This window comes from Dromaius novaehollandiae, chromosome 8 (assembly GCF_036370855.1).
Source record: "Dromaius novaehollandiae isolate bDroNov1 chromosome 8, bDroNov1.hap1, whole genome shotgun sequence".
Taxonomy (NCBI): domain Eukaryota; kingdom Metazoa; phylum Chordata; class Aves; order Casuariiformes; family Dromaiidae; genus Dromaius; species Dromaius novaehollandiae.
In genome coordinates this window covers 19,261,728-19,287,562 of record NC_088105.1, presented here as the reverse complement: position 1 = coordinate 19,287,562, position 25,835 = coordinate 19,261,728, and the positions used below count along the sequence as shown (strand labels likewise).

At 40.0% G+C, this 25,835-nt stretch overlaps 1 protein-coding gene and 1 long non-coding RNA gene across 2 annotated transcripts in view; one reads left to right on the top strand and one right to left on the bottom strand.

The window, feature by feature from the left end:
• The window catches only part of COL11A1 (collagen type XI alpha 1 chain), a 170,839-nt gene extending 163,493 nt beyond the window's left edge, over positions 1–7,346 (bottom strand). The window contains exon 1 of the mRNA XM_026111218.2: positions 6,786–7,346. Coding sequence (XP_025967003.2) covers positions 6,786–6,900 — 115 coding nt within the window. The 5' untranslated portion in view covers positions 6,901–7,346. The remainder of the gene's footprint in view (positions 1–6,785) is intronic.
• Positions 7,347–24,213: 16,867 nt separating this feature from the next.
• On the top strand, positions 24,214–25,608 carry LOC135329110 (uncharacterized). The gene is made up of 2 exons (XR_010390327.1): positions 24,214–24,304; positions 25,371–25,608. It is a non-coding gene; the product is annotated as an uncharacterized LOC135329110 (long non-coding RNA).
• Positions 25,609–25,835: the final 227 nt, after the last annotated feature.

Below are 25,835 nucleotides of genomic sequence, written 5' to 3'. Positions count from 1 at the left end.
CCTCAGTGGCTTTTGGGACTGGCAATCTGAAAACTGCCTGTCTCTCTACTCTGTACTAAGAGCCCCTGGGGCAGATAACAGAATACAGCTTTCTGGGACCAAGCATCTCAGCACTGGTCCTGCAGTGCCTATCATGAAGCTGCCAATACTTTTTATTGGCGTTAACCAAAGTATTTCACAGAACTGGATAATATGAACTCTGTTCTGTGGTTTGCAAATGTGAGGCACAGAGCATTTTCAAGATACAAAAATTAATCTGATTAAACTACCCAAAGTAATTATACAGTGCTCCTGAAAAATCAAGCTGTTTATTCCTAGGTGATCAAATATGAGATTAACTGAACATATATTGCCAAATACAGGCTTGTTAAAGTTTTCCCACAGTTTATCTTTAAGATAGATTGGTTAATTGGGCTCTTGGCTGGTGACATTGTGGGAAGGTGTCATTATAGTGCTTCATATTTGATGGCTACAAGAACTAGAGATTATCCAGATGCAGGAATGCTTTAAATGGCCTACGATCAACTGACTATTTCACAAACAGATGGCTTGTGCAAAAGTGCTCAGAATTGGCTATTTCTGTTTCCACACCAATTATTGGGAAAGTTTTCATTGACTTCCAGTGCTGCAAAAGCTAGTAAATACAGAAATGGTATTTCAAAGAAAATAAAGACAGACTATGCACATATGGGACTCATTTTTATACTCACCAACAACTAATTATATCTCTTCTCTAATACCAATGTATAATAGGCAGTTAAAAAAAACCCAAAGACTTAAATCCCAAGTTGAGATGAGTGGAAAACTCAGCTATATACAACTACATGCTCAGACCTTTAATGAGGTTAGCTTGCAGGCTTAGTAAGCTGAAATATTCATTCAAGAATTAAGAATTGTTCTTTTCGGTTTTCATTAGTTACAAGTATTTGCACAATTCAGGGAGGTAACCTAGACTTTGAATCTGACGTTTCATTTGTGCTTTATACATTTTGCCAGAAAAAGTGACTATTTCCTTACTTATACCAAATACTTCTTTCAGACTAGATAGCTACTCTGTACTTTTATTACTTGCTCGGCAACACTGATTACAACTGAGCATTTAAGACCTGATCCTAACTCCATAAAACGTTTCACATGTTACCTATAAAATATTGGGCCAGTTAATCATCTGGTGTAGTGCTGTATTGGTCCATCAGTTTACAATGTTTTAAGCTCTGTCTCAGAACTTCCGTGAAGTTATTCCTATTTTGCATCAAAGCGGATTATACCAGATCTGCAGCACAAGTGTCTAACTGCGTTCAGGCCTCTGCTAAACATCAAAAAAGTTCTTTTTGGACAGACAGTAGAGGCAGTATTTCTAACTGTGAAAATCAGCAAAACAAGTACTAAATTCTTGGAGTATCATGTTTCTATTACCATAGCAAAAAGAGACACAATCTAAAAATGGTCATTGCTACAGTAAGAGACAAGGTGTGCCCTCAGCAGTTAAATATGTAAGAGATTGAGGCTGCTTAAACCAAAGGTTTGTAGACAAACAAAGTGATATTTATATAGAAATATCCTAATAGGCTTCAAAGAGTTTTCAGATGTGGAACATTTGTACATTTTTCAGCTATATGCATAGAATTATGTTTAGAAAATCAAAATACAGCTAAGGAGAACATTCACAAGTAGTGCCATTTAAAGTAATCCTATTTAATTACAGATTAGAGAATCCTATTTAATTAGATAGAGATAGACACAAATGATTCTTTTAAAACCATGGAACATGAAAATTTTACCATACTGTCACTGATGTTAAAAGTATAACTCCCTTTTTGACAGCAAGACAAGCAAATCAACCCCAATTCTGTAACCTGTTGTATAGGATTGAGCAGGAATTCTACTTTAGCAGACAGCACAGTTGTAAAACCTTGAATGTTTCTTTTTTTTTTTTTTACTATGAGTGCCTGGTAATCTGCCAGATTACTATGATATTTTGATCAGATATATAAAGTGAGCAGATATAGTACAGTGAGTAAAACTTAGACTGCAGTGAGACTTTAACAATGTAACCATGATTCGACTGGTAACATACAGTTATCCTGATCATATGCAGAGTTTAGCTGCCAGTGATATCATTCATGGCAGGATCAGGGTCTTTAGTTTTTTATCATATTTTATAATACCTCTTTCAATTCAGCTTGGTAGCAAACACTTTGCTCCCATATCAGCTCTGCCAAATAACTTCTATTTCACACACTGTATGCATTAACACTTTGACATGCACTGAAGTCCCAGATCTAGAATTTACAAAGTTTTTTACAGCCCCTTATGTGTGATAATGTGCTGAAAAGAATTTAAGTTCTGCCAGCTTCTACTACTATTGTAATAACAAGGTCAACAATTAATCCTTACATTTACAGTGTGTAAACTTGGTATTTCATACTGGGTAGTACAGTTATAAGCCCTCACAATACGCATGTGTGTTCACCTAATTCCTTTAAAGCCACTGTCCTCTACTGTGTCCATCCATAGGGCAAATCTTTATCATTGCATATCATTCACATTCCTAGAACACTACAAATTTCTCCCAAGCTCTGCTTAATTTATTCTCCCCATTATCAACAAATAGTCAGAACAACAATAAATTTACCAATGCTGGGAGGATTTCTTCTGAAAAGCAGCAGAGAGCTTTACTGAGAAAAGAAAAGCAACTTCTTAATCTTGCTGGCAGATGGAAACCCTACTGTTCACCACTGTACAAAACAAATCTGGGAGAGACATAATTGCTCCAATGTGTTTTAGGTATAACTCCACTTCAGCAGTAATGCCATGCCTCTTTTATTACGCTGAAACCCCGTAGGAATTAAGGGCTCTATTTAGAGGAGACCGTATGGTTTTGGGCAAGACAATTGCCATACTGAGGATGCCCACTCCTTTGCTACATTTTACAATTGCCACAGACACTAATTTTACCAGCAGCTTTTTCATTTTTTTTTCAGCAGTCAGAAAACACCATAGCATCAGAACAGGTCTCATATCAAAGAAAAAATGTTTTCCTAGTAACATTCAAATAATAGGTGCTAGACAGTAAAGCCAAAAATCACTTAACATGTGTGTGTAAGTTATACTTGTTAAGATATACACAAAAATTAAAGTCAGAAAGTATTCATCTTCTTTTCTGCAGAGCTAGTAAAAAGAAACAGCTTCATTCAGCCTCAACAGTCCTTTCTGGAATCCTTGTCAAATCTCCTTATAAATTAAATGTAAAGAATCATGCTCTAGAGAATCTACAACACATATGAGTCATTTTTCTTTGCCAGATGTCTGTTGAGGTTGAAATAATTACTTTACTTTAGAAACAATTAAAAAAAAATCTGAATTATATAGCAGACACATGCACACAGCTCTCCTTTGCACTATACTGGGAAGACAGGACCATTTCACCTGCTGATCCCTGGGACTCAAACAAGCTTTTCAGCTGGGACCACTAACAGTTACTCAAAATCTAATCAAACCTCCCTTTGATTTGATCACTTTTGCTTACATTGTCAATATTTATCTCAGAATCCTTTGTATTTCTTCTGTTTCTGATGGTTAGTGGTATTTTGTTAAACTAAAATTAATGCACAAAAATATGTTACTGTAAAATAAAGGAATGAGGAAAGTGTTTCACATTGTTACAACCTTAAAACTGCATCTATAATTAAGAGTTTTACATCACTAATAGTCAGTTTTGAGAAGAGATATATACGTTTCTATTTTAAAACATCTTTTTGTAAAGATGGAGTGGTCAGATATATTAAACAGCTTTCATTTTAGAAACAGAGCTACATCTTTCCAGTGCAACTCACTAAGCAATTACTATCAAGTAACAGTGTAAGGTGTGCTGCCATTACTACTGGGCCCAGTTCTGCATTCCTTCTGCACCTAGAACTCCCACCAGTTTCCAAGTATGTTTGGGGGAAGCACAAGAAACCTTTGTATTTCCTAAGATGACTGTAAAAAATATGCACACTATATTAGAAATAAATCTGCTTGTCCAGACATAGATTCACTTACACAGAAGGTCCAAAACGTATTTTCTATATATAGTTTCACAGCCTCATTTTCAGTCAGGATTCTTAATATCATTTTACACCCAGAGTAAGAGCTGGATTTCCATTTGCTTGAAAAAGCTTATAAATAATAAAAAGGCTGATTTTTCATTTCTTGCCCATGAAATTTAAATCAGCATCACAATAGTGCATTGATGCCAGGCTGTTACCAAAAATTTATAGTGCTGAAGCCATGCCATTTTAAGTAAATGAGTTTATTCATTCCAAACACATTACCAACAGATTTAGTACTAAAGGTGAGGAAGGGGAAAGAAAAATCAAAGGATGTCTTTTAAAATACTGAATTTTGTTTACTTTTGCCAAGTCATAAAGCAAAAATATTTGCTAAAAAGAGCTGCTTAAGATCTGGTGGGCACTGAGCTGACCAAATATGAGTCACTAATTTTCCCATTCAGCTTCTAACTTCTATAGCTTTTTCTGTCTAAAGAAGAAACAGCTCAGGAGCCCAATCAGAAAACTTCCACATCCCCCTTCTTGGTACTATGAAAGACACCTCATACTTCTCTTTCTTTTTTTATGTTAAAAAAAGAAACTTGAAAAAAAGTCAAGAATTTTAGGAATTTTTTGAGGTTTCTCTAAATGGAACAGATTCCATTGTCTTTAAAAGAATTCATTACTATTCGATTAGCACTTTATATAAATACACTGTGTAATTTTCTTTATGTGGGTGGAATTTATGAAAACCCAATGAAAGAATACAGGATTTAACAGAGCTTATAAGGTCAATGATTCATATTTTACCCTAATCAAACGTTGCATCATTTTCATTTACTTTTTACCCCCTTTAGTATGCGATTTTGTTTTATTTCTCAGTATTTTCCCTCTCCTACTTTCAAATGTGAGTCAGTATGTCCTATTTTATCTTTGAACCACTTTAAATAAGATTAGAATACATAAAAGACTACTCAGAAATATCTCCCTTGTACTCCATTAGGGAAATTAGGTCAAATTCTACTCCCTCTGTAGTCAATGGAAAGACTCTTACTGACTTCAATAACAGATCAAGCCCTAAACACACAGCTGCCTGTAGTTTCTAAGAAAATGGCATACTGTATTTCAGAAAAGTTGAAGTACTGAGTTCTGTTCAGAATGCTTCAAACATGGGAAACGTGAAGTTTTATGTTTCTGAAGTGTCCTTTGTACAGAACACCAGAGGAAAAGATTTTTAAATTAGCTTTTTCATTTTCAATACACCTCTCAAACACTTAAAAACAAATTAGTGCACCTAATATTTCTGAAAATATTTCAGTAAATACCAGCTAACTCATGCTGATATTCTTATGGGCTGCCTGGGTTTAGATTTTCATTTAAATTTTCATCTATATCCAACTCACCAGGCAGAGATAATCTGCATAAATCCTGGTTAACAGAGTCAGCTCTACAGTGATGGGTCACACGAAAAGTCGCATAAAAATCTGTCTCGGCTTTGTCTACAATACTCCTTCTTGAATAAATTTAGTTTCAACACAGTAGTGAGCAGCCGAGCCCTGGAAGCTGCGGGAGGTTAATTCGTCCTGGGTGTAACTCCACCGGAGCCCGTGGAATTGCACAGGGATGAAATTTGACCCCCTGTCAGCAAACGGGGCCAGCAGGGGGCGGAATCCCTGATCGACGTGACACGGTCCGAGCCGTGCCCAGGTACACAGGGCTGAACGGAAAGCCCGAGCCCCTCACCGCGCTCCCACTAGCGAGGCGGACGGTGGAGATTCAGAAACGGAAACACCGCACGAAAAATTAAAGCTTTCTTCTGGGAGAATTAAGCGCCCTTCACGGTCGTCAGGCGCGCAGGGAAGCGAAGACCCCAACCGCAGCCGAGGCGGCCCCCAGACGCGCCCGGGGGCCCCGGCGGGAGCGGGCAAGAGGCCGCCTCTCCCCCGCGGCGGCGGGCGAAAGCGCTCCGGCCCCGGCGGCTCCGCGCTGCGGCTCCGCACACGCGCGGGCAGCGCCCGGGGGCGGCGGGCGAGCAAGCCCCCCACCACCACCACCGCTGCCGCCGCCGCACCCGGCTAGCCGTGCGCGCAGCCGGAGCCCGCACGGACCACCTGCGGGGCGCCCGCGGCCGGGGGGGCCCAAGTGCGCCTTCTCCTCCCCGCGGGGCCGGGAAAAACAGTTTGCCCACTGTGAGCCGCTGCAAAGGGAAAACAAATAACCGCGGAATGAAGGGAATCGTGGCGGAGAGCCTCCGTCCCCCAGCCTCCCCTTCCCTCGCCCCTCCGAGGGGAAGGCAGAGACTTGTCGCTCCATTTCAGCCAAGACTCGGGGAACTTTATCAGCCTAATGACCGAGTTCAACAGAGCCGAAAATCGCAGGCACACTTTATGACTTCAGGACTGGATTTAGCGCTGAAAGAGGGGAAAAATCGCTCCGTTCAACAAGTGTTTCTGCCACCTCCCCAGCCCGCCCGCGCGGCCCCCTCGCCGCGCCGAACCCGCCGCCGAGCCCCAGGGACGGCACCCCTCAGCCCCCGCGCCGCCCCTCGCTGCCTCGCCCTCATCCGTTTTACCCTAGTCAAGCGTTGCATCGTTTCCATTTATTTTTCACCCCCCTTGGTATGCCCCCGTCGCCCAGGCGGGCTCTGCCGGCCCCCCACCCCCACCCCGAAGCACGGCAGCAGCGCTGCCCGGGATGCCCCCGCCCCGGCGCAGAGGGGCGACTGCCCTCGCCCGCTCCCCGCTCCCTCCTTACCTCCTCTGACCTCCGCAGCCCGGAGAAGGAGGGTGAGAGTGATGAGCACGGTTACAGGGGAGTCCCAGAGCCACCTTTTCGTTTTCCACCTTGTGGACCATCTCTGCATCTCCATGCTGGGCGCCCACAAGTGTGAGTTAAACCCGGGCGCCTTCAATTTATACCAGCTCCGTCCCTTGCACAATATTCCCAGAGAGGATTTCTCCTATAGAGCCATACGTGAAATACCAAAGGGGCTGTTTGGGGCGGGGGGAGAGGGGGTCTCTCTCTCCCTCTCTGCCCGGCCTTGCGCAGGCCCCTCCGACCCGTCCTCCCCGCTGCCCTGCCCTCAGACTGAAGGCGGATGAGGGGCTTTAATCACACTGCAAGGAGCTCCGCATCCCCCTAAAGGCTTCATCCCGTCAGAGGGCTGGGCGAGAGGCTCCCAGCGGCCACCCCCGGGAGCCCAACTGACAACCCGGCCGCCGGGCCGAAGCCAATCGCTCGGCGCCGCCGGCCGCCCACAGCACCGCCCTCCGCCTCGGCCCCGGCACGCCGGCCGCCCCGCCGGCCCCCCGCGGCGGGGGGCACCGGCCCTCCCGGAGGCGCGGGGGGAGCCGGCGGGATGGCCGCGCGGCAGCGAGCCCCAGCGGCGCCGGAGGAGCGCGGCGGCCGGCGCTGGGGCGCCCCGCTCCCCCCTCAGCCCCGCCGCCCCCCGCCCGGCCCGCCACCGCGCCGCGGCCCCGCGCGCTCGGAGCATGCGCAGTGCCGGCCGCGGCGCCCCTCCGCCCGGGCGGCGCGAAACGGGGACGGGCGGGAGGGACGGCCCGGGGGGCGCGAGCGGCGGCGGCGGGGGGAGGGGGGAGGGGAGCAGCCTGTGGGCAGGGAGCAGCCGCGCGGAGCGTGCGCGGGGAGGGGGCTGCTTGCGCGCGGGGCGCTGAGGGGGAGCCGTTAGTGCTCCCGGGGCGCTGAGGGGGAGCCGTTGGTCTCGAGGTGCCGAGGTGGAGCCGTTAGCGCTCCCGGGGCGCCGAGGGGGAGCTGTTAGTGCTCCCGGGGCGCCCGAAAGTCGTTGCCCGCCTCGGCGCTTCGCACCCCGCGCACGCAGCCACTCCCGAGCGTGTCTGTCACACACAGCTTGTAGCGAAGGGCTTCGGCTGGGTCGACCCGGGTGCTGAGGGGGGAAACGTGCCGCAGAGCTGGGCCCTGCCGGAGGTTCCATGAAGCCCCTCTGGAGGGATCAGGTCCTCAACGCTGCGGTTTCTCCCTCAGATGAGAGAAACCTATGCTTGCTTTTTAGTATAGGCACATACTGGATTTTTAAATTTGGGCTTTGTTGATGCCCTTCTACATCAAAAATAACTGCTTGCAATAGTTAACCAGCATACGGCTTATTCTGGTACTTCAAGTAGTTTAGCCCCAATACAGCTGTGAAGCACCAAAATACCGTGTCTATACCAGTTTTCTGTATCCAAGCTCGTTCCTTCAGAGCTAACTGTAGAGTTATCCTAAACACCTACAGATACCTAAAAGCCAGGAATTAATTTTGAGTACTGTTGCTGCTTACCTCCTTCGTGTTGTCCTCAGAGGTTCACCAGATGCTTTTGAGAACAAATTTGTATAATTCCTTTGGTGTTTCGTCCTTCTGCTTCAATGTCAGAAGGCAGTCCAAAGGCAGTTTATTGTTTTTACTTGACACTTTGTTGCTGGAAAATTTCATATACTGTGAAGTTTCAAGTCACCTGTTGGTGTTTATGAATTATCTTTCTGTCACAAGCATTCTTGCTACATCTAGTCTCTCATCGCAGCTTGCCTCTGACATTTTTTTTGAGCCTTCCTATTAGCCTTGATGAACACAGCTAGAAGGGATCCTAATAAAAAGAAAAAAGCTGTCTCTAGCCAAGAGAGGAAGAGGAAGTATTTCAGAGAGATGCTGAGAAAGAACAGGTAGTTAATGTCACAGTGTAGAGAACAGTAATTTAACACAGTGCCTTTAAAGTTATTTAAATTTTAGGGGATGTGGTTCAGCCCCCAAGTGTCAGTGGAAAGATGCCCACTGTTTTTTGTGACCTTGCATCAGGCCCAAGCAGAACAAGATAAGTCAAAATGCTGAATATTTGGCCTCCCAGACTAAGATTTTAGGTCACTGTAAGGCATTAAAAGGAGAATATGTTAGTCCAGATGAGGTTCCATGTTTATACAACTATATTAATTCTAATACCAGAACCACAATTTCTGGAGCTAGCTCAGTTATTTCTGGATGCTGCTGCATTAAGCCACGTAGATGCGTACCAAATTACTGTGAGATTCTGCAGTTTCTCATAAGCCAAATGTTATGTGCAATTTAGATGCTTGAAGTGGTGATCCACACCTTGCAGCACATCATTAGCAACTTTATTAAACATCTACCTTAAATTTGGTATTTGAGGATTATTGATTTTCATTTAACTGATTGTTATAGTTATTATTTGTGATCATCTTAATTGCCATGCTCATGTCGCAGAATGCAATAATGGTCTAGGTGCAACGAAAATGCATCAAAGAATAGAAATGTTTTAGAGGACAGGTAAACTTTATGAGAGTCATAAAATAATTCTTGAAGATTTTTGGTAGAAAATTTCACCACTTCAGTGTAATTTCAGAATAAAGATATTATTTCTGAATCTGAGAGAGGATTGAAACATGAAAAAGTTTTCCAAGAAAAACTGATGAGAGATGAATAATGTTCTTATTTTTAAAATCAACTGTGATTCACAGTAGTTTGTTCTTTCTGTTGGCTTTCTTGTTCCTCGTTACTCCTCAGGACAGCTTTAGTGAAAAGAAAGACTAAGCACTGTGACATTCATTATGTTCTGTCCCTGATACATCAATGTTGGCAGATTAGCCCATGTTTAAATATTAGGAATTGCTCTCTTGTATGTACACAGACGGGTCATTGTTGTATTTTGGGGCAGAGAGGGGGAGGGGTTAGGAACTATAGAGAAGAGTATGTTTCCTTGGCCCACTGTAGCTTACAAGAAACTCACAGCAACACTTTCACATTACTCAGCCTATAGGCACTGTAAAAAAAATATAACTGTAAGTGTGGTGTTCTTTCTCTGTCTTGCAATCGTACTGCAATAATAGCAGGTTCCCTGATGTAACCAAAAGCAGAGACTTCTCTCTGTATATAAAGGGGTTATTTCACTGGGAATAACTAATGCATTGTAAGGAAAAGGATATTTTAAACCTCCTGAGAGGCCAGTATTCTATGCTATTGTTGTTTTCCATGTATCTTGGGAACATAGACTTGTCTTAAAATACTTTGTTTCTAGCTTTGCACAGATGTTGATGCCTTCTAAAACTTGAACTGCCTTCTCCAATTATGTTCACAGCACAAAATTGTATTTGCAAAATACAATAATGTGCAAAATTTGCAGAATGAGTGTTGCAAAATTTGATATGTGCCTGTCTTAAAGGTCATCACTCACTGCAGTGACTTTAATTCTTTTTATTTGGTAGGTGGATATCTCATCCTTGTCTCATTTCTGGTGCAGATCTATGTTTTTGAAGAGTATTCTGTTGTACGATACTGCTGGAAAAAAAAAGTAAGTTATACTGCTTCAGTGAAACGAACCTTTGTAAAAAAAGATCTCTTACAAATGGAGATTAGTGGAATAACCTCTGTTAGGTGAAATGTTAATTTTTGGGGTAGTTTTTATGGGAGAGAAATATATGAATACATGCATACAGACCAAATAAACAACCCTATTTGTTTCTGTGATTCTGTCCTCAAGAAGTGTAATGTTGTACTATTTGCTATTACCAGTAGAAGTTTACTACTCCACTGAGCTCTACCAGTTCCATTGTCTAAGGTTTTGGATGACGTAGCCAGGGCTTTCTCTGTTCCTCACCAAACTCTCTGGACTAGAGAGTGTCACAGTGTCCATTGATTCTTTCTTGCAGATAACTAAGAGTCACGGAGAACAAGTGATGGTAAAAGAAACTTGATACAAAGCAGTATAGTTCAGTACTCATTCACTCAGGTGCCAAAGCAGTATAGCAACATTAGCATTACTAATTTTTCCTATTGAGAGTGTAAAGAAGCATCTTCAGTTGACACTGGCAAAGCTGGAGTGATTAGACAGACCTGCACTGCGCATCGTTGACCTACTCTTACTGGATTTCATACCTCCAAAAAGCAGGGCCATGAGGTGGCTGCAAGTTCAGTTCATATCAGTTGCCATATATATATTGAGGATTGAATTTGTACAGTTTCTATTGAAAAATTCTTTACATTTTTAAACTGAATGTGCACTGACTGGAGTTGTTACCAGAAACACCAACAAGAGAGATTAAAAATTCTAGGCCTGTGTAATAAGTAGAGTTCAAGTTAAGGTTAGGGTTAGGAATTTAAAGGATCACATGATAGAACTCTTTGGGAGGGAAGGTAAAGGTGTATGAGGTTTGATACCAGCTTTAGGACTCACCTACCAGGTTTATATAAAATTAGGGTTAGGATAGGGTTAAGTCAGGGTTTTGGAATACAAAGTGTTGAGATCCAAGTTTAATGTAGGATTCTGCAGATCTTCAGAGATAAAACTGTGGCAGGTGGTAATTGAACCTAACGTTTTATGTTACTTCTGTATTGTAAGGATTGTTTTTTAGCTATAAATAAGGTTAGAAAAGACAGATCCAACAGGACCCCTTTTGTCACCAGGCTGCCCCCTTTCCCCTCCCCACTTAGAGAGGAGTTTAGGGTTAGGTTTGTAGAATCTGAAGTGTTATCATCCCTGATTGGCAGTGGATTCTGCAAAAGCTCAGAGGTAAGAAGAAAATCAGGATGGATAGAATCCAAAACTTTAAATCGTATTTTATTGCTGAGATTGATCCCCTAGTAATAAATAAGGTTAAAATAGGATAGGGTTTGGAAATTAAAGCATCAAGAATTCTGATGTGGACTTGGCACTCCCCCCAGAAATTGAAAGAGGCCTGGGTCAAAAAAGCCATTACTCATTATAGTTTTGTACTATAGTGATTAGCCCCTGCCTCTACATAATTTGTATATGAGCCTCTACATAATTTATATATAATTTATATGTGAGGTTTGGTCAAGATTTGGGAAATTTTCTGTTGTTATTGTTGAATTCAGTTCAGTGATAGATTTTTGCGAAGTGTCCAGAGATGGTTGTTGTTGATAGAAACTGATACCTGATGATGTCTCTCCCTGTAGGCATTTATGTCACTCCTAACAATAAGTAAGAGTTATTAAATATGCTAATACTGAAAGAGACCTGTGCCTTGAGTTTTACCAGTCCTATGGGGGCTAGTAGACTGTCTAGGAGGTAGGTATTATGATGATCAGGGTTTTGGCAAAGACCTCTCAATATACCTTTCTACAAGACCCCTCAAAGGTAAGAATGGGGCCACTGTTGGTAGAAATCATTGGCTAATATTGTCTTTAGTACTAGGCGTTACTCCCTCACCTGCAAGTTTGTTTGGGGTTCAAGTCATAGTTAGGATTTGAGAATTGTAACTGTCCTAACCCTGAGTAATGCTGGACTCTGCAAGACTACCAGAGATGAGTAGCAGGGAGGTATTAATAGAATCTGATGTACTATGTTGCGATTTCCTGTAGAAACTGGTGCCCTTCCTAAAAATAAAACTACTACTAGAGATGGGTTTAAGGCTGAGATTTGGGGTCTAAATTGTCACAGTTTGGAACAATTTGGTTACATTTGGAACCTGTGAGAAACAAGGAGATAGTAAAGAAGCAGGCATCGACAGAAACCAGTGCCTTGCATTATGTTTTCCTATAGGCTAAGAATAAGTCTAGTGTTAGGCATAGGGTTACAGCTTAGGAAAATAAAGCATCAAGAGGTAAATTCATTTCTCATAAATGCAACAATCTTGGCAGCAAGCTTTGTGCTACAGTACTTAGCAGCCAAAGCCTTTAGTCGTTTTCTTCCTCCAGAGAAAATGATACTTCTATACCAGATGTAGAAATAAACTAAGGGTCTCTATTCTGTTTTACAGTTGGAATTCATTTGCTAGATCTGAACAAGGCTTTTGTTACACTTGAGGTTAGGGTTAGGTTTTTTAATATAAGGTGTCTGCATCCCTGAGTAATGTGCTGTTCCACAGGGTCCTCTGCAGATAAGCATAGAAACAGTACCATGGAAAGCCAGAGATTGGTATTTCCTTGTATTCCAGGAGTGGGTCCTATGAATATATTATAAATTAGCACTGGACTCTACAAAGACTGCAGAGATGAGAATCGGGCAGATACTGCTAGAAGTCTTGTACTATCTTTTCCTATGTCAATCTCTGTAGAATTGTTGCCCTAGGTAAGAATAGGAGTGGTGTTACTGTTTAAAACGGGTTAAGGCTGGGGTTTTGGAAGCTTAAGTATCAAGAGCGTACTTTGGGGTAGAATCTATGGTGTTTTTAGAAATAAGAATTAATAAGACTCAGCTGATAAGAATAGAAGCCAATGACTTTTCCTCTGGTAATTGGTCCTCTAGTTATTAATAAGGCAGTAGTTAGGATGCAGCTACAGGAACTGGAGTTAGGACTGAGGTTTCGGAATCTTTAGACTAAATATATATTAGTAAATAAAATGGGCCAGAGACTGTTCTAGGGTCCTGAGACCAGATGATCTGGATAAGCTTGAGATTAGCTTTCCTGTCTAGAATCCAATTTATTGCACCCTGTTAGGGGCAGAAAAGAGACCAGTGATGCTACAAACTGTTGGCATTTGTTCTTTTTATGACTGGCTATCTTTCAGATTAAGATTGGGAAAGTGTCAAGCCCCTACCTCAGCATCAATTTTTAACAGATCTGAAGAGTTAGGAAGGTTGCTGTCAACAGGAGAAGAGGGACAAGGTTTAGGTTAGGACTCAACAACATAATTCACAGGCAACTGAGTTGATTGTTGTGTATTTCAGGATGTGGAAATAGAAAGTGGGCTGGTATCATCAAAGGCAAATGTCTTATTTTCAGTTTACTACCTTTTCCATCTGCTAAGCTTGTATATTTTGTCATTAAGGTTACAGTGAACAAAAGATGACCCCAAGAGACTGGGTTATTGATGGGGGAATAAGAGGCAGCTTGTTGCTGTCACTGGACAATATTTTTTTTTCAGCACTGTAGTTGTATTTGGTTACCTGGGTATAGTGAAGGTTAGGTATAAGGTTGGCTGTAAGATTAGGGTAGAAGAAGGACATTTTCAAGACCCATACTTATCAGTGCACTGCTTGCAGGAATAGGAAGTTGGATGGAATATTCATGACTTTATTTTCTTTTTGATAATTATTCATATGCATATATAATTGGGGGTTAGGGATGGGGTTAGATGTTATGGTTTGAGAGATGAGGCCTTGAGGATGCTGGCTAATTTTTGGATTGTGTACAACCTATTGAGATAAGAGCAGCTCTGACGTTTTCATAGGCCATTGCCTTAGTTTAGAATTATTGTAAATGTTACTGAACAGACTATACCTAAGATTACAGCTCTGGAAATAAAGGCTTGAAGTGTCTTTGTAAGTCCGTCACCTTGCTGCAATGAAAGTAAGGTTTAGGACTGGGGTTATGTTTAATTCAAGAGTCTTGCTGTCCCCAAACTTTGTGTGGCTTGCTAGTACTGTGAGGGTGCTTCATCTTCTGTTTTGCGGTAAGTGCTGGTTACCTAAGTAGGCATTACAGTGGGGCTTGAGAAGACTAAGTTTGGAGAGCCTGATTTTTGTGTGAGTCACAGAGATAGAGGTATGGGTCAGTCTCTTACTTTCACTGTGTCTGCTGTGGTTAGTGGTCATATAATATGGTTAAAAAGTTAGGTTTATGATTATGGCTGGGGTTTAGAAAAAGAAGTCCTGAAGAACCCACCCCATGGTGGATTTTCTGTGCCTCAAAGGGAGAGGAAAGCAGCTGGTGGTATCAGGGTCTAACGCATTATTTTCAATTTTTCTGTAGGTTTCATGTACTTAGTCAAAATGGAGATTATGGTTGTTTGGAAAAACAGGGAATGGGCAACCTAGATCGTGGCTTGATTCTGCTCCGTCTGCCCAGATGAAAAAGGCATGTGTTCTTTCCTTGAACCATTTTCTAATATGAGGCACACTTCCATATCACACAGTCATGTTCTTTCAGGTGTTCCATTCCTCAGCCCTCCTATTTTATCAGTATGCATCTATTATTACATCAGAGGAGGAAGTAATTGATCATATTAAGGTAAAATCTTGCCACTATTAAGGAGGACAATATTTCATTTACTTTGTTCTTTTTGTTGATAGATTTAGTCTGACAATTTCTAATTCTCTGTCAGGTTCCTTCATTCTTGCTTTCCATAGCCACACTACACACAAATGTAAGCACATGGACAATATCAGTCTCTTCTGATGCTGATACAGATGGCCTGTTTTAGAAGCTACAGCATACTGGGATATAACTGGGAAGTTAGTTTGTGAATTGTGGATCCACAGAACCACATTTTTGTGAATGGAAGATTCCATGACTGGGATTGTTCTGGGAATGTGCTATATGTTTGGCCTTAGGATGTTACAACTCTGTCAACCTGTGAAGTTCCCTGAGGAAAAGCCATTTAAAAAAATCCTACTCTTACCTCTTCTGCAAAAAGCTCATTGCATATTTAAAATAACAAACCTGCTTTTCAGGTAGTGATATCTCTACTGTAATTGATTCTCTGCAAGTGTAGAAGATGGTATAGGCATGTGGGAGGGTGGATTGACTCAGGAAGCTTCCTCACTCCTTTCATTTGCTGCTGTATACTCACCTGGGCATAAGAATTCAAAAGCACTCAGGTCACTGCCCTCCAAAAGCATCCCAGCTAGTGAGGAAAGAGATATTGGACCTTGTATAAGTGTATGGCAGCAGTCGCTATTGTAGGAAGGAGGATATTGCTGAAATAGCATTTTACAGCATATAAACATCGCAACATTTCCATCCTTTTTAGCAAGCAGCAGGAAGTATCAGATATCGTGCAGCATTGCCAGCTCAGCTTGGCAATCTGGATAAAGTTTTTGGTGTTTATTTCAGCCAAACTCCTTAATCTTTTAAGGTTCACTTACTGTTACTGTATAGCACAATGTAGTGTAATTGATACAGCAGCCAACCATTCCTTTTTCATTTGCATAATTTTCTTCTGGGGATCTGGTCAGCTCATAACCTTTGGTAACTGTATTTATACTTGATTCAAAAATAAAAAGATTATGTTGTCTATTAATGTAAAATCTTCTAAAAAATGAAAGACCTATTAAAGATGTCAGAATTTTCCTTATTTAAGACAACTACAAATGAGACATCCGGATTTCATGTAGGAATTAGTTTCTCAGTTTCTGAATAGATGTTTTTTCTTTTTTTTTTTTAGATATTGCCATTACATGCCAGAACTGTCAAAAACCTATGTTCTGGTGCCATTTCTGAATCTATTCAACAGCCCATTAAAACTTATCATTAATATAAATCTATAGTGGTTTTGCAACACAACACCTTTTTAATATTTGCCTTTAATTGCTTTTATCTAGTTGGTCCCTTCATTGATTTGTTTTTACAATGAATCTGAGACTTCTTTTGCTGCAGACCAGTTGGAACGGAGTTGGGAGAACTAATAATGGCAGTTTGGACAGGCTCAATTACTCTCATCGCCAAATGTTTATCTTATTATCAGAGTTTCAGTGACCGGTTCTACTTTAATTATTCTGTTCTTGAATCTATGGGCCAGCATGTAATACCACAGTCCATTTTTAAGTAAGACTTGTGGCAAATTAAGAATGCAGGTGTTTAAGTATAAAAGGCCTCTTATAGGCCCTGTTTTGCATTGTTCCGGGGCATTGTCTTGTAGGGAGGAGCACTGGTGGCCTAGCTAATACACAAGGAGGCAGTGCAGGCACAGACTAATGGTCTGCATGTGTCACACACTTGTAGCATGTTTATTAGTTTCAGGCAACACTAATGCTACCACCCTCACAGTTACCTTTGCACTGGGGGAAATTAAAACAGGGAGAGAACTAAGGAGGTACATAGCTAACAGCAGATTAACTTATGCCTGGTCTTGGCAGTCCTGTATTTCTGCTCCCTATGCACGGATATCTCTCAACTGAATCACATGTTAAATTACTTTGGAGTAAATTAGTTTGGAGTTGAAAAAAAGTTTATCCTGTTCTATAAAAAAGAGCACTAAGTTATGCACCTAAGAAAACAAAGATAACATTTCCAGTACGCCTTCTGCCTCAGATCTTTCCCTGTCTCATGCCTGCCCTCTCACTTGCCCACGTCCCAGAAGAGCAGAAGTAGAAACATGATGTGCAGATAAAAAAGTAAAAATAAATAAATAAAAAATTAGAACTTTATCACCCATAAATATGCACATATATTAAATTCATACTAACTCTATTAAACTCATATGCCTTCCTGTCAAAGGACTCACTGGATTGTCGAATTCTAACTGCCTTGGTATATGAGAGTGGTAGCAGACTTCTTTGAATATTTCCCATCATCCACCTCTGAATAGGTTTAAACGTACATTAGAATAGTACTAGTTGATGAAAACTGAATGGCATGCATAGTTGTGCAGTGTAATTATTCTTCATAGAAGGCATAGTTCTGTATTTACCACAGAATGAAGAAAACTTTTTGCTGAAAGTGGTTGAGTTAGTTATGTGCAATAGCTTTAAAATTAAGACGTGGTAAAACTTTTCATTTGATTTGATGCCTTTTAATTGTTTAAGGCTTCAAACCTCTGTTTAGGACTGATTACGCCCTTTTGAAATGTGAGGCAACCTTCAGTATGTAAGCCCTGTCAAAGTCTTTGAGACTAGTCCCAGGAGGCTAGTGGGCTGTGCATGTTAACAGCAGTTCCCAGAAGGCATTGAGTACTTCATGCGACAGGGAAAAATGAAGCAAAGATTGCACTAAAACTGCCAAATTGCCTTGGGCTTCCTGTCCATGGGCATGGATTTCTGCAGAGCCCAGATCCTTCATAATTCCTCTCTCAAAAGCAGAGTATTTACATTTTCTTTCTGTGTGTGTATGTATACTGAAAAGGCAAGTGTCTGGAAAATATTAGTTGAATCCACAATAAGCAGGTGCTTTGTAAAAGACATCCCTTTTTTACATTGTTTACTGTAATATAATATGAATATTAACTTCTGAAGTTAGCACAAACTGAGGAGAAAATAGCAACTCAAGCAGAATCACAAAATAATGTGTAAATGAAGGACCAGGAGAACATTTTTGCATATGCCTTGTCCCACTTGATGATATTGTGAAATTGAGCTTAAGCTTTTGTCTGCATAATATTCATTCATATATCAAATAATCAAAATATTGATTGCTGTTCAATTCAGCACTTTAAAGGACATCAGAGAAATGTTCACAGTGCTTCATTAATTCTACTGTAGTCTGTACTGCTCTCAACTTGTACCTTAACTGCCCAGTATTTTGATTGTTTTTCAGAAAGTGATTATTTTTTATTTGAGTCAATACCATGAAAATTATCATATTTATTAGAAAAAAATGAAGCTAATGCATACTTTCAAAGTTGCATTAACAACTGGTTGGTATCTAGTTGCTGCTATGTGGTAGGCAGATAGCCCAAACTATAAAATAATTAGATTCATTTGTAGCTAGTCTGGACTGAAACAAAAAGTATTGAGGTCCACTTGAGTGGGGTAGTCAAGGAAGATAAAAACAATAAACTAGATAAAGAAATTAGAGATTCTTAGAAACAAAATGTAAAATTGTATGTTAAAATCCAGCTTAATTTATTCATATGAATTTCATGAAATACTGTAAAATAGGAAATGTGAAAGTCCACATTTGGCTTCTCAGTTAAAGAAATTTAAGTTCGGTTACATTGCTCTTTACACTACTATAGAGTTTATATGTTCCTGATGTTTAATACTAAAGTACTAGGCAACTGATTCAGAAGTTTTCGTAGTATTAAGTAAAGTTTATATGTGATAAGAATCTGCACTAGATAATAGTAAGTCCAGAATTCAAGGGTATAGTCTAACTGTTCATAGCCTGTTTTTCTTTAATATGAGAGATAATGTAATATATTTTACGACTCTTATTAAAAAATCTCCCACTCTTGTTGTAATTATCTGTAATACCTTGAAGGTGGTAGCACCAAAACCTAGAGTTGGTTTATACTACCCAGATTCAGACTGTAGATTCTACATAGATTCCCAATATCTGGAGTAATCAAGCTTTACATTTGCATTTAACATCTACAGTGTACATTTGCAGTTAATGAAGTGTAGGAGGAGATATTTGTCTCATGTTAAATATTAATCTATTATATCCTGATTGATTCCAGATAATGACTGGAGTTATTTTCCAAAATTTTACAGTTTGATCTTCTAATATTCTACCATTATGATCAGATATGAGAGAGAGATTGAAAAATGGAGAGAAAAGTGTGTATTTCACTCCAAGTACTGATTTTTTAGCTACCTTGCTATCCTTCCTACATTGCTCAGAATCCTTAAGTCCTCCTCAAGGTAAGCTTTAAGGATCATTGCATTTGCAGATAATAGTCCTTTCAAAATTGGTCTGTGTTATGCCAATAAGATTTTTATGCATCTGTTTTTATTTTTAGGTATGTAAAAAGTTCAAAATTTATTCCAGATGTTATATAGAAATCTTGTCTTTTACTTTCTCCTAGATAAGAACATCCAACCTATCTTCACCATATAAATACTGTTTCTATTCTTTACTTCTTCCCACAACTGCAGGCCAGCTATGGCTTTGATCCTTCTAGTATTTGGGCAGGTGCTTAATTTTTTAGCATAGAAGTATTTACGTGTACCCAGTTGAGGTATATATATATATATATATATGTATATCTTTTTCTATCCAGGAATAAATCCAACTACTACAAAGTAGCTTGACATTTTTTAAATCATTATATGTATATGTGTATTTACGTATGGAAAGTAGAATCAATATTTATTTCTTGGACATCCATATGGCACCTAAGATGCAGCTAAAACTGAAAGATGTTACTATTATTTTGAGCTGGAGGAGAGTTGAACTAGCCCAAAAAAAAATGATTAGTACATTTTAGGTGCTCTTTTGTTTGACCGTAAGTGATTATGGTATTAAAAAAACCTATGGAGAGCCACAGGAAGAAGGGAGTGAGAAAACCTCATTTGCAGCACTGTGAATGTCCCTTTTCATTTGGTGATTCTTCCCAGTCTCCACCACCCAGTAATGCCTGTGCTGCTAATGCCGAAGAAAAGAGGCTGCATATCAACATTAAGAGTAATTAGATGAATAGGAAGCAGCAGAACAAATGGCTGAAAGCAACTGTGGAAGGAATCTCTTCCCCAGACTGGAGAGGCTTTCCAACATACAGCTCATCTTTATGAAAGGGAGCAGTAGCTTCTGCAGCATGCCTTTATCCTCCTCTAATATTGCAGAGGGTATTTTGCCGTAGGGGAAACCAACAAGATCAGAGACAGAGTATCTGAGTGACATGAATCAATACTCTTGTCCTCTCAGGAGCTCCATTCAGCATTGCATGGAACCCCTTCTGCTTGAGAGAATGACCTCTGTACCTAAGGGCACATTACAGACACTATGTAATTTGTGTGTGTTGTATGTAATATTGATGATAAAACCTAGTAGAAAAATCTCAGGTAATATCTGAGATGAACCCCAGTCTGGCCATCTTAGTTTTTGGAAAACATCCCCTAAATTCCCACAAACCCAGGGCAATTGCACCGAGCTGAATAGTCTCCAATAGGATCAGAATTTCCTGCATTTTAAAATATTGAGCCAAATTTCTCCAGGAATATAAATGGGTATGACTATTGACTTCAGTGGACCTATTTCAGATTAATAAAACTCTGATTTTGGCCTGTTTGCCTTTAGAGCCTAAAGTGGATGTTTTGTGAATGACAGTGTTGCAAGAAAGATGCATTTTGACAGGAATGAGAATAATGAAATAATGAACAGGCAGCTGGAAATACCTAGGCAAGTTATGCTTCTTGGCAGACTTCACGAGGAGCAGAGCTGCTGACATGGGAGTTGCCTGTGGGTCTGTCACTTTGTTCGTCTCTATCATGGTTGATTTTTCTGAACTACTTTGTCTCCAAGGCATCATTTCCCCTATGATTTACCTTAGCCTGTAAAGAATTTACATGTTGATATCTGTTCTGAATACATCTTAAGTCCCCCCAAAAATGCTGAAGCTGTTTCTGTATTATAAAAGGTAATGGGAAAGAGCTGGTGTTTTGTCATCCTGTTATTTGTTCAGAAACATCACTTGTGATAGCATGTATTGCCCCGTATGCTTCTAACTTACTGGACTTTCTGTTTTGGCAGGAGAAAAATAATTTAAGAAGATCCATAAAATTGCCCTACAAAATGAAGCTGCTAATTTATTTAATATTGGTTGCCCTCACATGTTAATCACATTGTGAAATTTAATCCAATATTACATTGAGAAAGAGGAAATGTTATAGAAACAATGTGTTAAAAATTATGGTGGTTGAGAGTAATAGTATGCTGTCACAGCAGATATTCGTAATATTTCAAGCACCTAGACAGAGCAGACAATAAAAAATGGAATGAAAGAATGCACAGTTTGATTTCAAACATGTCAAGCTAGTACAGTCTACTAACTTTGAAACCTGACCACAAGTTTGCATTACCCACTTTTTCTGTTTAATTTCCAGCTGTGGGAGCCACAGGAATGGGCTGCAGGCATGGGAATGCTGCTGTCCCTTCAACAGGGAGTTTCCCTGTTCCTGACTTCCCCTTCCCAGAGGCAAAATGATCTGGCCTATAAAACAGTGGCTTCTTTCTGTGCAGAAGACAGCGGGAAGAAATGCAGGAATTATTTTGTCTCTGAAAAATTCCCTTCAAAAATGGATGTTCAATGCTTTGCTTCCTCTTAAGTTGCCAAGCCTCTATCTTTAAAAAATATGTTCATCCTCACTTCTTAAAAACTTGCTGATTTTATTTGATCAGATTAAACTGTGTATGCTGGGATTCATATTTTGGTAGTTAATTCGAACCCACGGTTTTCAAAATTTTGTTTGGGGAAAAGTGAAGGGTCAGGAGTTAATAAAAATTAAAGTCCATGCAAGCCTGCCATAGATCTATGGCAAACCTATGTTTGGGGAGTTAAAAAAAATCCAACGAACTGTCTTAATGGCAGTAAAGGCCATTTCATGGGAAAAGATGACCTGTCTCAGCAAACAAGACTTAACAAACTCTGCCCTGCAGTTTGTGTTCCTCCCCCATTAAAACACTGTCTCTTGCAGCAGAAATGTGCTATCACATGCTTCCAGAAAATATGTGAGCACAGGATTGAAAAGTCTCTTTTTAAGTGAAAAGAACAAAGGCCAGTGAGCTCTATTTGATTGAGTATGTGTTGAACAAGAGCCTTGTACAGCTCCACACATGAGAACTGTCAAAGATTCCTCACTGCTCTACAAACTACCAGGGCAAATGAGCAGGGAGGGCTGGGTGGTACACAATCATCCTGCTACACTATGGAAGTAAGCAATCTAAATTCAGCATTCATATTATTTTAAAGTTATTGATTCATAACAGTTGAAAATTGTCTTTCATCCATGGTGTGATGAAAAGTATATTGTGTTACTTGGTTGTTCACAGTTTATTGCACGTTGTAGTTTGTAGAAAGAGGAAAGCAGGTTGTCTGTCTGCTTTGGCTTGGCGCGGGCTTTATTGATCAGGCTAACTCTTGTAGTTCGAAGGGATGATGTGTCTTCCCTGGAATGAGTTTCAGAGTGTTACTGGCCCTGCTCAGCTGCCAAAGCTTCTGGAGCTCAGGGCAGGCAGGTTGGGAGTTGGCAGTGTGGGAGGAGCTGGAAGTTCTCAGGAGAGGCAGGGAGCAGCCACGTAGGTAGGAGGGGGAAAGGGACAAAGAAATTTTCCTTAGGCTCCAGAAAAGAATGTTGAGTTTGTAGCAACTCAAGAATTGAAAACTGCTCGACCTGGGAGCTGGATTTTGATGTACAGGCACCTAGAGTAGGGAGGAAATTGTTTACAAAATGTTTTATGTGGGCCTGTCTTTTTCGGCAGATTTGAATTTTCTCTGTTTCAAAGGCTATCTTGTTTCAGTTTGGGTTCCACCAAAACCTAGCTTAGAGATTGAAAATTATTTTACCATTTTTGATGTGCTAACTCTAAGGCAAGGGTACAGACAGCTCTGCCTCAAAGTTCTGGCTTGCTTAGTGTCCTGTCACAGATGGTTATAAAGACAGACTCCTCTAAGGCAAATATGTTTATTTTTGTGACAAATCTAAGCTGGAATTGTCTTTTTGCCTGCCTATTAGCATATGGCTGTTGGTATCTCTATGATGACTTGTGGAGTCATGTGATAAGCTTCCTTTACCATACATCTTTGATGACTGCACCTGCATTTGCCTCTTAACCCACCTCCCACAAGATCCCAGTAGCATTCCAAACTTCTGAACAGTTTCAGTCAGCTTTCTTTCTTTCTTTTTTTTTTTTTAAACTAACCTGCCACAAAAATGTTCTCTTTTTTTCCCTGCCAGCTGTGGAGCTTCATCTCCCAATTAAGTTGACCTGAAGCCCAGAAGGGCAATATTCCATCTTTGACTAGTGTTGACTTGCTGTGAAACAGTCTGTTAGAGCAAGAAACAAGCAGTGAGGGCTAGAACTAGAAAACTGATGTCATTAAAAAAGGGAAATTACACTGAGTTAATGAGTCCTGTGATGCCACAACTTAAAGCCTAACATTCCTATGCAAAATAAAACAGATTGGCTGTTTTTAAAAGCAACCAATAAATGCAATTTCTCAGTTATACTGTTTTTCTTCTTCCAGAGTCTTCAAAATTAGACTCATCAGACTAAGGCAATCTGTTTTGCAGTCATGGGAATTTTGAAATATAACTCAAGTATTTTAAGTTGAGAAAAATATTTTAAAATGCTGTATGTTTGCTCTAAAAGAATATGTATCTGTGTAGTCTAGCATAAAATTTTCATCACTAATCAGTAGGCCATAACCTGTGTAATTTGACTGCATTTTCAGCTCTGGTAAATTATGCATACATTACTTCCTTTCTAGTCTGTGTATCTGGATATATACTCTCTCGTAAATATTCAGGAATTGGTGGTAGAAAGAAGACAGCTAATAACAAACTTGTGTTCTGAAACATAAATATAGCTAAGGGGAGATTTTAATTCTGACCATACAGAGCAGAATCTTATCCTCACACCAGTTTTACTTGGTTGTTTAAATAGACTTAGGTCCATGTAAATCAACAATAAGTGATGTCAAAACCAGATGATTTTGTACTCATTAACCTCATTGTGCTATGCCATTTCTTATTTTAAATGTAAGAAGAAAATCAGTGTATCAGAAGTATAGATTTTTTCCATGCATTCTTATCAGGATGGATTACAATAACCCTGTTACAGAATTTGTGTTTCTTGCCAATAGATTACTAGGAGTCCTTTGCCTATTATTTTTTGGCACATGCAAAAATGGATCTTTGGTTACTGCTGTGGATACTGTGTTATTCAATAATAGCCTTAATCCTGAGGTAAGTGGAATCTGTATATGTTATTCCATATTTTTGGGTACATCTTTTTCTTAAAACTTACTGTTTTTGTAATACCTATCACTGCCATTTAGCATTTGTCACATCAGTGGCAAGGGACAGCCAGTCTCTTCTCTTTGTAGTTTTCTAGACTTCCAATTCTACTGTTTCACAAAAAGTGAAAACAAACAAAAATACCAATGAACAAGCAGCAGATGAATCACTATCAAAACATTATTTATCTCTGTAGTGTTATAAATATCAAATGAGAGATAAGCAAATGCTTCTTGCAGCTGTAGTGTATTAATTGCCTCTGTTATAATTTACAGGAGAAAATGTGTAGGATAACTAATCAAGTAGTATTTTTCCAAGTATTTTGGAATTTGCACATTTTTCCCATCATGTTTGTAAGAGAGGAGAAAAATGGTGGGGGAAGCTGAGAAGAGATTTGAAATGTAAGGATGAAGTGAAACCGTAGTAAACCATAAAGCCACAAGCTGAGGTTGTGAATATTTGCAAGCAGGGATAGTTGCCTGCATTTGATGAGTTATATAGGCTTTTACAGTAATATGAAGAGGAACAAAAGGCAATGATTAAAAGATACAAGTTAAGGGATTGAGATTAGTAGATTCTTGCCTAGTTGTTCAATAGTGGTGAAAGCAAGTAAAATGAGATGGTGGAGATAACCAGGCTTTCATTCAAAGCAATAAAGTGAGTGTGCTGAACTTGTATTTTAGAAGAATGCCAAGTAACCTGATTTATAACTGGATAAAATCAAGGTTGTGGTTTGTTTAATTCAACAGAAGAACTAAATGTGAGCAGTGGAAAATAGAATACCTTCCTTAGTATTTTAGAGTTGAATATTGAATAGACTGTAGCCATACTTCCCAGAAGATTAAAGACCTTAAAAGTCATTAAATAATGACTTTTAGCAGGCATTTATGTAAGTAGCCTACATGGTCATTCTGAAGTTAGCGGGAGAGATGATAGAAATATGACAACATAGAACACAGGGTAAGTTGCAAAATCTGCCTAAGAAACAGGATAAATGACTTTCTCCCTTTTCCAGATCTTAACTGGATTTTCTTCTCAGTGCTGACAAATGTTTCAACCAGCGTGTTGTATGAAGTAGAGTCAGGATCTGCACCCCATTGTTCCTTATTTCGTGGTCTTTCTGCTCACCTGTACAGGATTTGGAAGACTGCCTTCCGAGCTGTGATTTGCAAGACAGCAGATCACATTTCTCCCTGGGACTGTACAAAATACATGTCTGTCAGTACAAATAAAATCTCTTTTATTTGCTGTCATGCAGGCGTCCCTCTAATCATATTTTTAAATCCCAGTTACATTTGTCAGTATCTCCAGGTAAAGCTTCCCAGCCATCCCTGGTACTGTCAAGAGCATGAAGTCATGGTGGGTTTACAAGCCTTTCAGATGAAAAAAATGGAACTTACTGCTTTCCATCTTGTATTTCTTCTGCTGTTCCTGAGCACCATTCTTCAGTAATAATTATAAATAAGCACATAAATGCAAA